Source organism: Heliangelus exortis, chromosome 9, assembly GCF_036169615.1.
Source record: "Heliangelus exortis chromosome 9, bHelExo1.hap1, whole genome shotgun sequence".
Taxonomy (NCBI): domain Eukaryota; kingdom Metazoa; phylum Chordata; class Aves; order Apodiformes; family Trochilidae; genus Heliangelus; species Heliangelus exortis.
The window spans coordinates 9000977-9017385 of record NC_092430.1 but is presented as its reverse complement, the minus strand read 5'-3'; the positions used below and the strand labels follow the sequence as shown (position 1 = coordinate 9017385).

The following is a 16409-nucleotide window of genomic DNA, read 5'->3' as shown; positions in this document are numbered from 1 at the left end:
GCATCAGACATCCCATATGCTGCGCTACTGTTACAACCACTCATTTATCATTCTTCTGCCAAAACTCAAAGCAGATTCCCCATATCTCCAATTCCTTAACCTCAACACTATAGTCCCTGGCAGGAGACTCTTCCTGTTAAAGAGTCCCTGCAATCCTGTCTGCAATTTTCACACAGAAGCTCACGGTTCGATGGTAAAGGCCTTTCTATGTTGCTAACACATAGAATCTGCTATCTGTAAAGTGAGGAAAGCTGCAGAGCACATGTTGGTGCTTCCTCATCAAGGTAAGGCTGAAGAGTTAAGTGTTAAAACTAACACCTACCCCATTTTCATCTTCAATGATATCCTTCCCAATAGAGGCCAGAGTTGTCCACTTGCAGTTATTGGTTGCCCGCACCGCACACCGCTTGTGGGCTTTAAACTTGCACACTAGAGAGAAGGGAAGAAAACAATAATCCTGCTCAGACCATGGCATGTGGCAGCCACTGCAAAAGCTTTTCCAAGTGACCATATCTAGCTCCAGAGGAAAGCACAGGCACATAAAACCTTTGTTAGCACTGGCAAATCTATCAGCTCTCAACACCCTGAGTAAGATGGGCTAGCTATTAATTCCTGCCTTCTCATTTTTGAGAGCTGCTTTTAGAACACTGAATTACCATCACCTTGTTAAATTTGATATGATTTACATAGTCACACCCTCCTGCATCCTTTCCACAGGGTCAACATAACCTCGTTCACACTGGAAGCATGAATACAGACATTGCCTGCTGTGGCAGAGCTGAAATGGAATAACCTCCTGGCATTCAAACACCTAGAAAGGTTGTTCTCAAAAATATGATTATTCTTATGAATAGGAGTATTCCTATGAATATTCTATCTGATACCTCAGAGGTAAATACCTGTCCTCTTTAGAAGCAAGTTTTTAATAAGAGATGGCAGTATTTGGGTATATGGGGAAATAAAAAATAAATCAGCTATATTACTATCAGGTCCAACACTAAAAGTAGCATGAAAACACCATCACATTAATTACTGTTTTACAAAATGCCATGATCCTCATCTTGACTTTAGCAGAAGTATTCTCTGTAAAAGCCAAAGGCATTCACAGCATTGAAGTGTCTCAGTATCAGGTCTAGAAAAGACCCCCAGTCCCATACAGACTGTAGCTCTCTCATTTTATTAAGCAGCAGTTTTCTACATCTTTTTGCAAACCATTAACAATGTTCCCTTTGAATTATCTCTGGAACACAGCACTGAGAGATAAAGATGACACTCCCAAAGAGGAGACAAGACAAGGGGAGACAAAGTGTGCTCACCTTCACAGGAAAGCCCATGTGATGTGACTCCAGATAATGCCTCCCGACAGACGTTGCAGTACGTTGGCCGAGCGTGCGAGCAGGCGTACCAGTTATGCATCCCTGAGAAATGGTCCATGCTGTACTGGGTGGACTAATAAAACAAATGCATTACAGCAAAGTCTAAAGTAGAGCAACAAGACTCATAGCAGCCAGGAAAGGCAAAAATAGGATGCTTTTACTAAGGAAGAGTGGGTGACATGCAGTTTGTACACAACAGAAGAGATGAGTAGAAGGAGAACCCACACCTTCATTCCTGCTCCTGTCCTACCTCCCATCTTTGTTTCAGTACACAAGCATGTGTAGGAAAATTAACAGAAGAATTTATCTCCCAGAAAGCTGACCCGTGCTAATTCTGGGTTTTTTTGTTGTTGGATTAAGTTTTCAGCAAGATCAGTTCCTCAACCTGGCTTACTGTGTAGCAGAGGAATGCTTGTGCCAGCAAAAAGGAGGAAACTGAAGGGAGACAAACATCAGAGTGGGTGAAATACAAGACAGCCTCTTTTGGTGCAGCATTCGTCTAAGTACAGCCCCAGGAAGCAAATGGAGGCAGAATACCAAGCAGGCAAGACATGAATTACGACAGGGTGGATAACTAAATAGTGAAAAGACAAAGGGAGGAGAACTGGGTTTCATAACCTACCCATTCTCTGAAAAGCACTCACAAAGTTACCAAAGGAGAGCATACAAAGCCACAAACATTCTTTGGAGAATCACTTCAGAGTATTTGGGACAGTTGTTACAGAAGGCCTAGTGCTAGCCACACATTCTAGTTGATAAAAACTACTTCAGTTAAATTCCCTGGAAGCTTCCTCCACTCCTAAAACATGCAGGAGAGAGGGGACGGAGCGCAAAGGAATATATTTTCCTATTACCTCAAAATGTTCACGGTTCTGCACAGTCTTCAGTGCTGCAATCCAATCCTCCATCTCTTTCCTGTTATCAGCACAAAGGATGAGCTTCCGACATGGAGTGATAACCTGAAGAGTGAGAGAATTATGAGTGTGTGCTCTGGGCATGTCAGTCAGTGAACACGCTACCTCTCCTGCCCTCCACTGCAGCTGTTTTCAGAGGCAAGGAGCTGCACAACAGAAGTTACTTGCACCTTTCAACCATGACACACTGTAATTCCTTAATAAATGTACAGAACCACAGAGATTTGAGATGTCATTTGCAGAACTGAACTGAGTGAAGAAATCTCTCAGGCCCAAGTAACAGCACAAAACAAATCAAGCACAGAGCAGAATAAGTTAATGAATAACACGTGCAGAACTTCAGAAAGTTATTTTTAAGAACTCAATGGCTTTCTAAACTGGCAACAACACTGAAACAGTTTGTTAAGACCACAATATATCAGTTTCTAGCAATTAATAAATCAGGTAACACACTGCAACATCATACTAAAAATCTGGTTAGAGTCATGACAAGCAGGGAAGTAGGAGGAAGTCAAATAAATAAACAATCTCAGAAAGAAATCAGATATGCAATCTAGAAGAGAAATCACTGTATCTGTATCACCTCGTTTTAAATCCAGTTTCCTGTGGGCTTGTTCAACATTTAGTACATAAAAGATATTCCAACAAATGTTCCACTAGCAGCTTGAAGTTGTGGGTGAGTTTGCCTTCCCTCTAAAAATACCATCCTCAGTGTGTTCCAAGGTTGGGCGTCAGCTCCCATGGGTTAGCTGCCCTGTGTTAAATAACCAGTTCCCTGTTCTTACAAACCAGCAGAAGCCACGCCGGGTGGCCAAAGCTCCCTCTGCCTGGGAAGGCATCCAGGGCCCTGTGCAGCCTGCCACCAGCACTTTCCCCTTCTGCATCATGGTTTTCAGAGGACCATGTCTGCTGATCAGGTTGCTGGTTAGTTGTCTTACTAACCTGCCTCCACGGGCACACCTCTGTAGTGGTTTCATCCAGCTGACTTTTTAAATTAGACTTAAATGCAGAAGTGTTTGCAAGACCTGGATTTAAGAACAGCTGCATTAAAGCTGCATACCACTAACAAAACCCAAAAGGCTCCCCTTTATGTCAACTCTAAAATCTTGCAGTAGCCCACACTCTTCTGTGCCTCTCTATATTTTGCACATGAAAAAAAAAACCTGCCTACAGCATGTGCTTTTCCAGTAAATGGCACCCTAAAATCTGAAATAACAGAGTAAACCAAACTACGACTGCCCCAAGCTGATGAAGCCTGCCTGTCTCTCACAAGCATGCCACCAAAGGTTTTTTAACGAACACAAAACCCCATGCACATCACCCCAATACATAACCCCTGCTAAACAAAATTTTCCTGTCTGTTTCTTGATTCTCTCATTATGTTTCACAGAGCAGATTAAAAATAAAAACCTTGGAAGCTGAATGTGAAACTTTTAGTTGATGCTGAAATGCACCAGAGAGTAGAACGAGCAACATCCCTGAATCCCTGCTAGGGGGAAGCTTCTTCCCTGGAAATAAAACCAAGTTCAATTAAGTTGTTCAGACAGTGCAGGGCCCCACTTTTTCTCTGGAGGGAGAGACAAGAAAACTTCTGGTTGCATACGTGCAACAGCACCCTATGTAAAGTCCAAACATCCTAGGACAATGTGTCCAAGGACCTTTCATGGCTTTAAAGCCAGCCAGTTTTCACAGGGGAGCCACCAGTTCATTCAACAAGACACTGGCATGCTCGTGAGCAGTGGGGAAAAATAATTTAGAACAGTTGGAAAAATTAATTATCATGAGAACACTGCCATTCAGTGTCCCTTTTGACTCTATTTTTGTCTTTTTTTAATAAAATAAAAAAGGCAAATGCAAAGTACACAATACCATTTTTTTCGTCACCTTGAAAGACACAAAATTTAAAATACTGGCATAAAATACAGAAATGCAGACACTCCTTCGACAGGAATTAATTTCTGAGGCTACTGATCACTACAGAGACTGTCCAGTTCAGAAAATCACAAATTCTTTCCTGTCACCTACTGTATCATCTTAAAAATTCCAAAATCTAGTGTTGGACAATCCTCTGTTCAAAGAACAAAGTTAAAGTTTCTAAGACAAGAAGACAAATAAAAAGATCAAGAAGATTTTCATACTTAAATATCCAGAGAGTCACAAAATTAAAATCAAGGGTCTATTATGCAACTATAAAACAAAATAAGATGTATCTTGGTGCAAGATGAATTTAGGAGAAACATCTCCCATTAGTTCTAAGCCCCCATTTGCACTGGGACACTGTGGTGTCATCAGAGATGGGAAACAAAAGAATATAACCTCAAACTTCAATCCTGTTCCAAGGAGGACAACAAATCGGGACAAATCAGGCTTGACTGTGAAGGACAGATAAGATTTTAATGTAACTCATGTAACAGTTCTTGGGGGAAATTAAGAAACCATACAAACCTGCTTTTCTGATTAACATGTTACAGTTAAACATTTTAATGAGGACAATTAGGAATCCAGAAACACATCAGCAGTGATGCTTCCTGCACAGTATTTCAGCATTTCTCTCCCTTCATGCAGACTCACACAACAGCTCACACCGAAGATCAGGGGGAGCACTGGGGTCTGGGGGGAGCTGCTGACCTCCTACCTGTGCAACAGGCACCATGGTGCTTCTGAGAAGGGGCAGAACGGAGGTGAAAGCTCACAGGGAGAGGAAAACACTCACCCTGCCACTTCCACCCACTTCAGGCAGTGATTTCGACTCCAGACCTCCCCTTCTTGAAGGATACCAACAGAGGCAGAAAGGCTCACTGCACTGCCTAGACTACACCGACAATCAACTGAATGTCTCACACACAAAAAAACAACACAGAAAATATTCTTGTCATCTCCAAATGAAGCCCCAGCAATCTTCCTCTTGAAAAGCTGTCCTTTCCCAGTCAGGCAGTGTGGGGTGTTTGCTCTCAGCTCCCTGAGGAGCCAATGCTGTGGGACACGAGGCTCGGCAGTCCCTGTTGGCAAAGGTGGCTACGAACAAGCATGGTCTGGCTATTTTTTATGTTCCATCTACAGCTTTTGACTAACATCCTGTAACAGTATATTCCACAGGATGACGACGCACGAGGTGAAGTAGCATTTCCTTTTATTTGTTCTAAATTTACAAAGCAGTAATGTCATCCAGTGACCTCTTGTTCTCATATAAAAGAAGAGCACAAAAACAATCTGATTGCTTGTGAGTTAAGATGGGGGCTGCCTTGTTAGGAGTTTAAAAAAAAAAACCAAACACAAGTTAAATTTTATTTATAGTCTCATACATTTTTGGCCCGTTTGGGGATTGGCAGAACTCTGAATGTTCTTGCCCTCAAACATCTCAGAATTTTATCTAGATAGGAGCAATTACGTAAACTAAAAATGCTTGTTCTTCCTAAAAAGGGAATATTAAAAACTAAGACACTTTTTTGATCCTAAATGCTATTGAACTTTTTGAGCGTGGTTCCTTAGATTTCACTCCTTAGTAGGAACTGGATGCCCAGACACCCATGTGCCCACCACGTGGTGACATCACTGAAAACCTAACACTGACTACCAGCAGAAATGATCAGCAATAGTCATGGGGAAAAAAAAACAAACCTGCCACTCCCTTTGATCAGTCTTGAGCTGCAAGGGCAGATGGGAATGGCAGGAAGGCTTCAAGACATTTCTAAACAGGACACAGCTTAATTTACAGACCCCTCACTGCACAAAAGAACCCAGAAATATCCTTTGCTGGAATTACAGTGACAATCAATTGCTCTCATTTGCCTTCTATACAGATGAGCCATCTCAAGTCTATCAGAGAAACTCTTGATTTTAAAGCTTGCTCATTCTAAACCTTGTACAGCACATGCCCTCCTAGCAGCAGTCAGCCCCCACCCCTCACACTGATCCAAGCTCCCCTGTCCAAAACTAACACCAGTTTACTGACATTCTGGATCAGGCCAGCTGGCAAGCAAAAGAGCCAACCAAAGAAAATTTCTTATTTCACGTTCTAAAACTGGACTGGATGTCCCTGGATGTCCTTCCCCAATGAACAGCTGTGAATAATTGGATTAGAAAGGCAGTCCAAAAAAGGCTCCTCATATTAGACCAAATTTTAAATAGAAATCCACTAGACACCCTTTGGTGTTTTGCTCTACTGAGCAACCTTCCTCCACCCGACACTTCTCAGCAGAAGAGTGACAGCATGGCCAAACATGTGTTGGGACTGTTTGTTATCAGAGTAGATCTGGTGAGCTCAGTGACCACAAAAGGCAGCAAAACAGTTTAATATCATGCTGGCCCAGGGGGAGATGAGGCAGGGGGGCCACACAACTTTGCTGAATATAGTTTTTCTGGTGTGATATATTTCTCAGAGTGGCCAAAAGCAGGGGTATGAGAACACCTGCTCTTTCTGACTGCTTCCTTTTACTCACATCCTGTTCAAATACAGCCTTATGTTATTCAAAGGTGCTAGCCATAAATTCCCCAAAGAGATCCTGGATTATTCCAAACAGTTGATGACTTAGGTACAGGAACAACAGGAATTTCTGGAGCTCAAAAGACGTAGGAACTGTAAGGAGAAAAAAATAGAATAGCTGCAAGAACAGTGCTGGCGCAGGCAAAAACTTCAGCCTGATCACATATGGCAAAGGGAAGGAAAACATCCTCCATCTGTAGCTAACTGCTACATCTGCTTTTATATTGTGGAGTCAGCTCTGGTATCTTATGAACCCAGAAACTCGGGAAGGACAATTGGGTGAGACTGTAATGAGGACACAGCCGTGTGTTTCAAACATGATTGCTGAACAGAGGGCAATGTGGATGAAGAGTGGACTAAGCAAGTGCTGTTCCCTCAGCAAACACACAAGGTTAAAAAGACAACTGTGAAAAAGAGAAAAGAAAGGAAAACGAACATTTGAGTTTCCTACTTAAATCAGTCCTTTACAGTTAAATCTTAATAGCCTCTACCATTGATGTCAGCTTCTGAAACAATCTGGAGCTGAGCTGCAGGCCAGAGACACCTAAGACAGCAAGTTGGCATAATTTTAGTAGGTCTTTGTAGTCTGGAGGAGAAATAATACAAGTATCAATGCTTAGGCTCACGGGGGGCCTTGCGTTCCTTCACAGACAGCATCCCTCTTCTGATTCTCAATTCAGCTTTCACCCAGTTTTGCCAAATTCAGTTCATTCGCTCACTGCAGGTCTGTCAGAGCTCTCTAGAACTGCACTGATTTTCTTGTCTCAAAATCTGGATGCTACATGAAGGGGAAAGAAAGAAGCACTAGTTCTGTATTTATTTCTATAGGCAAAATCTTTATTTCCTGTGAAAATTACCATCTTTCACCTGTGGGAACTCATTTCCACCAGATAAAACAAGTTACTTGTGTTCTTATAGTTATACCAAATTCTGCCTTTTTTTTTCCCCCCAAATAGGAATAACAAGATTTGCCTCAAAATCCCAAGTGCCCAAATCTCTGTTTACACTATACCAGGTATTTTATCACCAGCTTCCACATGGCAGTTTTACTTTACTTTTCAGTCTGCAAAACCCAGGGCAGCTCAGACCCATAGGTAAACAGGTGTGGTCCCTCCAGGCCTATTTTTACATTACTGGGTTCGTTCATCTTGTGATATGCACCTTGTCTGCCAGGTGCACAGTATGGGTGCATCTGCTCTGAAGCTGCTGCCACTGGCACTCACTGCTCCCACACAGTGCCTGCAGAGCAAGTCCAACTCCTGCTGACCTTCCATCTGTATGCCTTCTCCCAGACCTTGCCTTCCCTGATGCTGTTTGCAGGAAAGCAGAGCAGACAGAGCGTTCCCTGGGAAAAAGATCATCTCTCATACCAGGGTCACATTCCTACATGCTTCTGGAAACTGTTTCTAAACAAGGCACATTCCTGCTCTTGGCAATTGGGAAACACGGACAAGGAGAGGATTTTAGGACTTTTGCAACCACTTAATAGCTATTAAAACTTAAGAGGATGCAAGAAGGTCTTTGCTACTGCTGGCAGATAAAAAATGCAGGCAATCCTGGTAATTTGTGCACATTAATCACTAGAGATCTACATGGACAGAGCAGCACCAAGTGGGAATTGTGGGCTGCCACGCCAAGTGCCAGAGCACCTTCCTTAGCAGAGCTTGGTTATCCACCCAGCCCCACTTCATCCAGCAGATGCACACACTCACTCCTTTATCTGTTTTCCAAAGGATGCAGTCCTGCCAGGACAAGAGTTCCCAAGCAGAACTGTTCAGAACCCCCCATGAAGAACAGAGGGGCAAGTCGATGTTCCCCGGTGGCAGAGCTGCTGTCTGAGTGGGCTCATACACACCAAGGCTTGCAGCTAATAAATCACAGGATTGAGCAGTAAAACTCCTTGCCCACAGTAGGAAAATGACCTGTTACTGACAGTTTAATTCTGGTGACAGCTCCTCACAGCCCCCTAACCTCAGCTGTGTTGAAAAGCTGAGGTTAAAAGGAAATTAATAGCTTTCAACAGCCTGATGAACCCAGGAGCTTTCCATCTGGTTCACCAGGCAAAGAGCAGTCCTGTTTCATACACCACAATAGTGAAACCATCACAAGCACCACAGATGGGAAGGCCTCATTTCTGTGAGCATTATTAGCAAAACTCCTACCTACCAAAATGACCAGAGTAAAGATGCGTATAAAAAGAAATCTCTCTCTTCTGGAGCAGCTCTGGTGTAAAACTAAACCCATCATGTTCTCAAGTGATCTCCTGTTTACCAAATGTTGTGCCTTTGTGTGTCCTCACCTGGGTGGAGGAGAAAACGCTGGAATCTGCAGCCTTGCTCAGGAAGGTAGATAAAACATCAAACACTGCACTAAGGTTACAAAGAACAAAGATTATCAAACAAAAGCTCCCAGTGTTCAGACACAAGGGCAATAATAGACACTAATTTCAAAGCAGTAAACTTCCCTCTAGGGACACAAAAGCTCTTCAGAAACAGTCTCCTTCACTTTCCAGCTCTCTGTCCAGCCTGTCTCACAGTACAAATCATAAACCTCAGTCTGACGCCTCTCTCTTACAGTAGTTCCACCTTATCAAAAACACCTGGCATATTTTGGGGTCATTTTGTAATGTATAGTATCACCAGATCTCTTCACCTACAGAAACTTCTTCCAGACTTTAAGTCTTCTTCCAAGTTTATCCTCTCTTCATGTTTTGTTTTGTTTTTTTTTTCTTCAAATTTTTCCTTCTTTTACATGAGCAGAACAGCTCCTGCAGGAGACTGGATCAAAAGTTCTAAAATTCCTTGACATGAAAGGACTTTAAGTAACTATTTTCACTGACTAACAGTGACTCAGAATGGTCTGTTTACCAAAGGGCCTTTTCTCAAGCAGGAAAAAAAAAAAAAACCTCCACCAAAGTCTGGATTACAAACTACAAAAATAGAAAAGTATTTTGAAACTGCAGTGGTTCTGACAGGAAATGGGGACTGAACTGCACTTAATGAAGAGAGGGGGGGAAAAGAGCAGAGCAATTCTGGACATGGCAATTCATGGCTCTAACTCACATTTTCAGTTGCTTATAAAGGAAATTCTGACAGATGCCAATATAAACAGAGTAAGAGCACTAGTGGAGTGTGCAATTCTTGAACATGTACACACATGGGCGTGGAAGAGACAACAACCCCCAGCAAAGCCCAACTTTCCAACACGTACTCTAATTTTGTCCAATTTAGACAATTTAAAAGGAGGTGGGAAGAACCATGCTTTTCATGAGACTTTCTTTTCTAATCTTTCCTGTCCCAAACCTTAAGGCAATTCATGGCTGCATACAAAGGAGCAGGGTGAGGAACCAGGACACTTGGTGACTGTCTGTGTGTGTAATTATGTCTCCAGATTACCAAGGTTTTTTGCAGGCTTCTGAGAGCTTTCTCCCCTCTGGGTTCCCCACCCCCATGCTGAGGAAGAAGGGGAGGGAAATCCCCTTGCTCAAAAGGCAGCCCAGGGACTCTGCAGTGCCTGTTCATGCCCACCTTTGCTGAAGAGCTGAGGCCAGAGGGGGCAGTTTGGGGAATCTCTGCAAATATCAAACCACACAGATTTTCCCTGTTCAGCCTGAGCTTGAAGTCCAAGTCTGACTTTCTGCAAACAGCTAGTAACAAAAGTTCTTATATTCTTTCTCCTCATAAAAACAAGTCACATGCTCTTTCATGAAGCTAGTATTTCAAACCAGCACAAGAACCTCTGATCCAGGTTCCTCTTGTTTCAACAGTGCCTTACAGGCACAGAGCTCAGGAATTAAGGAGAGAGGAAGACTTTCTGCCTGGCACGGAGCTCCAGCAGCACTATTCAGTTTTTTAAAACTAAACTCTTCAGAGAAGACTTCACTGCCTTCTCTGCTAAAAAGGATTAATTTTCATATTAAAAGCACTAGTACAAAAAAATTTAACACCAAATCACAGAAAAAGCAAAGGCACTTCCACTTCACTGTGCAATGAGTTTGCAGACATCAAAAATACACAAACACAGTCTCCATCAGGAAGCACCCACAGCACTTTTATCTTTTTTTTTTTTTTTTTTAATTCAAGCACTTTGCCCCGTGTTTCTAGGAAAGCTTAATTACTCCGAAATGAAGATTCATGCTATTTCTCCACAGTATAAACAAGCCCTGGGATAACACACCAAAAATATACAGACTTGGAGGAGATCAGTCACATAAAACTCCACAAGAAGACTTTAACTGCTGAATGAGGTCAGTACCAAGTAAGAAGGAGGCAGTAACAGAAAACTTAGCCCACCTCAGACTTCCTTTTGTCTGGAGAATGACATCCATGCTGCTTCTCACAGAGGACAGCACACTCTCTTTCAGGATCACCAGCAATTCCCTGTTCCTCAACCTTACCACAATTATTGTTGCCTCCAGTCATGCAAGTGCTCTGAAAGAGAGGTATTACTCTAATCTCAGCACTTCTTCCCCTCCTGGGACATTGGTTAGGGTGAATCATCAGTTAATAAACACTATTTCTTAACTGATGGGTGCAGCATTTCCAACACCACCGCAGGCACAGTTCCCTTTACACCAATACTGGAGAACATAGTGCACCCAGGAGAGAACACCTGAACAGTAAGAGTGTGTAGCAAATCCATTCCAAGGAATCTGAGCTCCTGCTGATCTGTTATGCTGGCACAGGTGCCATGTTTCTCAATGCTCAGTTCAGAAAAGTCAGACTCCTGCTCTTACCTTTCACGTTCTGTCTTCCTTTAAGCTAGTGTCCAGAGCAGCCTACTCTCTCAGGAAAAAAAATCTAAACAGATCGTTTGACATGCAACTAATAGGATTAGTTCCCTCTGTGGTCAGTCTTTCTGAGCTATATTCCACGAGTTGATTAGCTGCCTGCCTAAGGAGGACCTGGGAAAAGTTTCCTTCTGATGGCAGTGGAGAGGCAGGCGCTGCCTGCAATAACCCGCGGCTTCCTGTCTGCTGCTGAGCCGAGAGGTACTTCCCAACAGAAAAGGGTTTGCAGGAGCTCAGGAGTTCAAGCTCCACCTCTTCCAGTGAAGAACTATGGAGGAGGGGTCAACAGCATGGCTCCTGGCACTCTAACAGCGTGCTCTGACCAAACTTTACTTCCACCAAGCTGCCCTCACCTCTCTGGCCAGAGCCAAACAAAGATTTTCCTTACACCTCTCAGGGGAAAGAGCTGAACAACATCTCAAGCTCAAAGATTCCCCTATTCCCTCTATAGTCATGTATCCATTAACTCTGGGTAGCAGTTCTGCAAATGGGATGCACTCGTTGCAGGTACCTGTGCAACATCAACCAAGTAAACAGCAGTGGAACCTGTAATACACACTTGAGGTCTGCATATTAATACTCACTTTTCTCCCCCTCCTTCCTGCTGACAGAAAACAAATTAGCTGCCAGACTTCCATCCTACAGAGAAGCTTTACTGGCAGCTGTATTTTTTAACCTTATTCCTCTTTCTATGCAACATAGCCTTTGCTGGCTCCCTGCTCTGGTTTCCTTCTCTCATGGTGCTGCCTCCCTGCACTCCTCACTGCTCTTTTACCAGTTTCTCCTTGGACAGGTCTCCCCTTGTTACCTCTTTGCTTTGGATCCACCTTGCTTCTAAGTGGTTTATCTAGTCCTTTTGTTTGCCATCTCCCTTGTTAGCACCTAAAGGAGTGTTGCTCACCCAGAATCTATACATTGAGTGGTATGAATTCCTGAACACAGGGTAAGTTTCTTCAGAAAGCAACTCCTCCATAAATCAAAACCTACCAGTCTTCACTGAAGAAAACACAGGAACAAAAATAAAATCAGAACACCTGAAACTCCAGAAAAACTGCCTCTGCTACACAACACCCAATGCTGGAAGTTTCTGGTTTAGGATAAAAGCTCAATAGTGAGTCTCACTGATTTGGGACAGGAAAAAAAATGTATCGGAGATCTCTGAATTGTAGAAAGGAACCACGTTGAAGAGATAAAGGGGGGAAATAGAGTGCTCTCAAAAAAAACCAAACCAAAAAAACACTAAACCAAGAGAAAATGGCAAGAATGAAAGGAATCATAAGCACTGACAGCTAAGATGTGGTAGACCAAACAGCAGCAAGACTAGGCAACCTTTTGATTTTCTTAGTATTTTTATATCTCATGGTAAAACAGTCAAACCCCTCTGCAAGCCATTTTTGAAAGAGTAAATAGAATTAAGAGCAGAGATTGCTTGTTTTTTTTTTTTTTTAAGTTTATCTGAGCCTCATGCTATAGTCCTCAGCTGGAGACAGTGCACAACAGATCTGCTAATTTAGTCTCAAAGTAATCCTGTACTTTTCACACCCTGGGGAAGGCAGGAAGTGGCAAAGCCTGATACATCGGCATGGAAATAACCTTTCACTGTTGGACTTTGGACAGGGCAACCCAAGAGAACAGTTTTCTCCTGCTTCTACACAGTGTCTCTGACAAAGCCAGATCTCTCCCAGTTCTAGTAATAAGGAAAACTGTAACAGTTTTGTAACTGTAACTGTAACTGCTTACCTGCAAAAACAGTCTTTATTTACATATGGAAAATTCGACCCAAGAAAACATGCTTTATTAGCAGGTAAATAACATCACACTCTTGAAAATGTATCCCCTACTGAAATCACTGTGGAATCCTGCTCCCTATGCACGCACACCCACACCTGATGTCAATATTTACTACCAGACCCACATGCCTCCTTCTTGTCCAATTGTGGATGCTGGATAGGGAGGAAGTGGGCCCTAAGCCTCCTTTGCACAGGTGCTGCAAAGCAAAAAGCTACAGCTACCTAAGAGAAAGAGCCTTTGCAGTGCTAAAGCAGTGGCTTCTTGCTGCTGTGTGTGTGGCCCACCTGCAGGTTGCTATCCTACAGGATCAGCTCCCTCCCTTCACCACAATTGCTCCCCCTTTTAAACCAACGCTGCCTTCCTTCTCCACAGCCTCCTCTCTCCTCCCTTGGAGCCCTTCAGACATTTCAGGGAAGCTATTGCTGTTATCCAGTTCCAGGCCTCACACTGCTGCTGACTCCCATGCTGCATGGCTGCTGCAAATGGCTTTGCTCTGCAGACCAGGCTTTTCCCCCAGAATGGAGTTAAGCAACACTTGCACTTCAGAAATACAAACATTTTCTCTCCTGGTTTATAAGCCCGCAGAAAATGAAGCAGTGACACCACCACATTTCTAGCCTGAAAATATTTAGCACATACTCTGCATCTAATAGGTATCCTAAACCAATTCCACAGTTATTCTGTGTCACTTTTTTTTCCCCTCCCTTTTCTCTGCCACTATATACAATGTGCATATAAAACACACATACAGACACATACTAAAAAAGTCAGAGATAAAAGTTTATCTATTTTAAGGCCTGAAGGCAAACTAAACTCCTTCAGCAAGATCTGCAGTATAAACACCAACATCACCCCTAACTCCCTAAGAAGAACAATTTCTCTGTCCCACACTGTAAATGTCTAGCAAACCCTCCTAGCTTATAGGTAACTAAATCCCTGAATGCCAACTTTAGCACTACACATAGCAACCCAAGGTATATCCCATGTGCAAGGAGATGAGTCACGACTGCTATAAGGAAAAGTAAGTTTATGATTTTCATTTTTTTTTTAAATCTAAAAAGGCTTAAAGATTATTCAGATATTTTTACACTCTGCAACAGAGAAGGGAGGTGAGAGAAAGCTACAAGAATAATGAAAAACCATGAAAAAAATCCTACCGTGAAGCTGTTGTTGACATTCTTAGTGCTGGATTCTGCCACACTGGCATCTGTCAGATCCACCTCATCAAAGATAATGGACTGGAAAAAAAAATAATCAAAACCCTAATGAATTACTGAATCCAATGTATAAGCAGCAGACCTAAAGGGACATGTCTGCCCAGCACATTCCATCACAGCCTTTTTTGATCTGAAGGAAAGGCCCAGGATCAACAACATGAAGGACATAGAAGTATAGTTCCACACAGTGTAGTTTGTACTCACCTGTCTTCAGTGAAGATATAAGGAATAAGTCCCTTATTTTTATTAAGGGACTGTTTATAAAAAAATTATTTCAGGCTTTTTTCTTGTGAAAGGAGAAAGATCTCTATCTACTTGACTATCAATGTACTAAGCCAGATACATGGCAACTCCAATTTGATAAATTCTTGCCTGTCTCCTCCATTTCCTCCTTTTTTTGTACTTTCTCCCTTCTTTCTCAGCTACTACTGATCAGTGCCCAATACCTCCTAAAATGCACAAAGATGGGAAAAACTGTGGAAATATCACTATCAGAGGTCCACATTATGCCTTATTTAAAAACCAAGGGTTTTCAAGTGTGAGGCAAAACACAGGGATCTCCTAGTAGCTACAAAATGTGAAGACAGGGGCTTTCAGAGCACATGTTCTTTTCTCTAATGAAGACTGCCTTCTCATCGACACCCCTCTTACTCCAAAGCTCTATCACTGACTTTCTTCCCTTGGACTCATATGTTTTGTCAAGCCCTTACCTTAGCAGTTTTTGCATAGTAGAGAGTTCGTCCTCGCAGCTTAAAATATCGTCTCTTCCAGCGCTGGAAGGAGCTGGTCTGTTTCATTAGCATCCCCTCTTTTATGACAGTCTACAAAACAAGGAGGGGAGAGGGGTCAGGCATACATTTTACTGACAGGTATCTTTTATGTTCTCCCACTGTACACCTGTACCAAAGGAGACTGGAGTTTCAGATCAATAATCTCAGTGCCCTCTGCTGGAAGTGCTTCACAAATGCATTCAACATAAGCAAGCGAACTTGGCAAGATTAAACCATCACAATGCATGATCTGCATCTGCTCTGGGGTGTAGTTTTATCTTTCTCTCCAGTGCTACCATGATACCAAAAAAAAAAAAAAAAAAAAAATTAACTTATGATTGAATGAGCATTTCCAAGCCTAACAATGGCTTGGGGAGTGTAACAGTTAAACTCACTGAGGTCAGATCTCAGTTGTGGATAACTGTGCCTTTCATTTAATTGGCACCTGATCACCAGCACATATACACCATGGTATATTTGGCCCTATCTCCAGCTCTGCCTTGTGAAACCATCAGCATCTACCTGGCACAGAGCTGCCAAGCCGCAGGCCCACAGGATGAAGAGTGAAACTACAGCAACAAAGGAGCTCTCTCCAACTTCAGCATTTGGTATTCTTCAGATAGTCTTGGCCCTGCCTCAGTACTCTCTGGCTGGCTGCCATTTCCCAGGGCTGGAGTGCCAAAACTGTCTACGCACACTGCCCTTTTTCTTTTTTTTTTTCTTCTTTAACTGCTTTATAACTAGATTGACATATCAGCATACACAGTCCCATATGTTCACTCACATACTGTGCATACATAGAGGTATGTATTTAATCCACACGTACTTCATTCTACTTTGTCAAATACAGTTGATTCTTTCACTGAAGATGGATTTTGAATACCAACAGCTACATGAAAATAACCTCAAAAACTGCAGCTTAGAAAGACAAAAGGCAGAAGGTTGGAGCTGAGAGTTCAGCCCCCAGTTACTGATGGAAGATACAGCTCAGGAACTGCATGAAGTGCCATGTCCTTAGTACCTCGATGAACCTGCTTCTCTCCTCAAGAAACAGCCCCCAGGAACCCAC

The 16409-nt window shown here is 42.7% G+C and overlaps 1 protein-coding gene and 1 long non-coding RNA gene across 9 annotated transcripts in view; one reads left to right on the top strand and one right to left on the bottom strand.

Moving 5' to 3' along the window:
• Positions 1–16409, top strand: part of LOC139799717 (uncharacterized) — a 328047-nt gene that overhangs the window by 56865 nt on the left and 254773 nt on the right. The window lies entirely within an intron of this gene.
• Positions 1–16409, bottom strand: part of DGKD (diacylglycerol kinase delta) — a 56381-nt gene that overhangs the window by 25850 nt on the left and 14122 nt on the right. For 4 of the 8 annotated variants that reach the window (XM_071751914.1, XM_071751913.1, XM_071751915.1 and 1 more), the window contains exons 2-6: positions 15281–15391; positions 14511–14591; positions 2231–2335; positions 1317–1449; positions 323–429 (exon numbers count right to left, since the gene is read on the bottom strand). In XM_071751914.1, the coding sequence (XP_071608015.1) occupies positions 323–429; positions 1317–1449; positions 2231–2335; positions 14511–14591; positions 15281–15391 (537 nt within the window). Of the gene's footprint in view, positions 1–322; positions 430–1316; positions 1450–2230; positions 2336–4925; positions 4949–5003; positions 5257–11065; positions 11347–11508; positions 11641–14510; positions 14592–15280; positions 15392–16409 lie in introns of those variants that run through there. The other 4 variants (XM_071751919.1, XM_071751916.1, XM_071751920.1 and 1 more) reach the window with 4 other exon arrangements.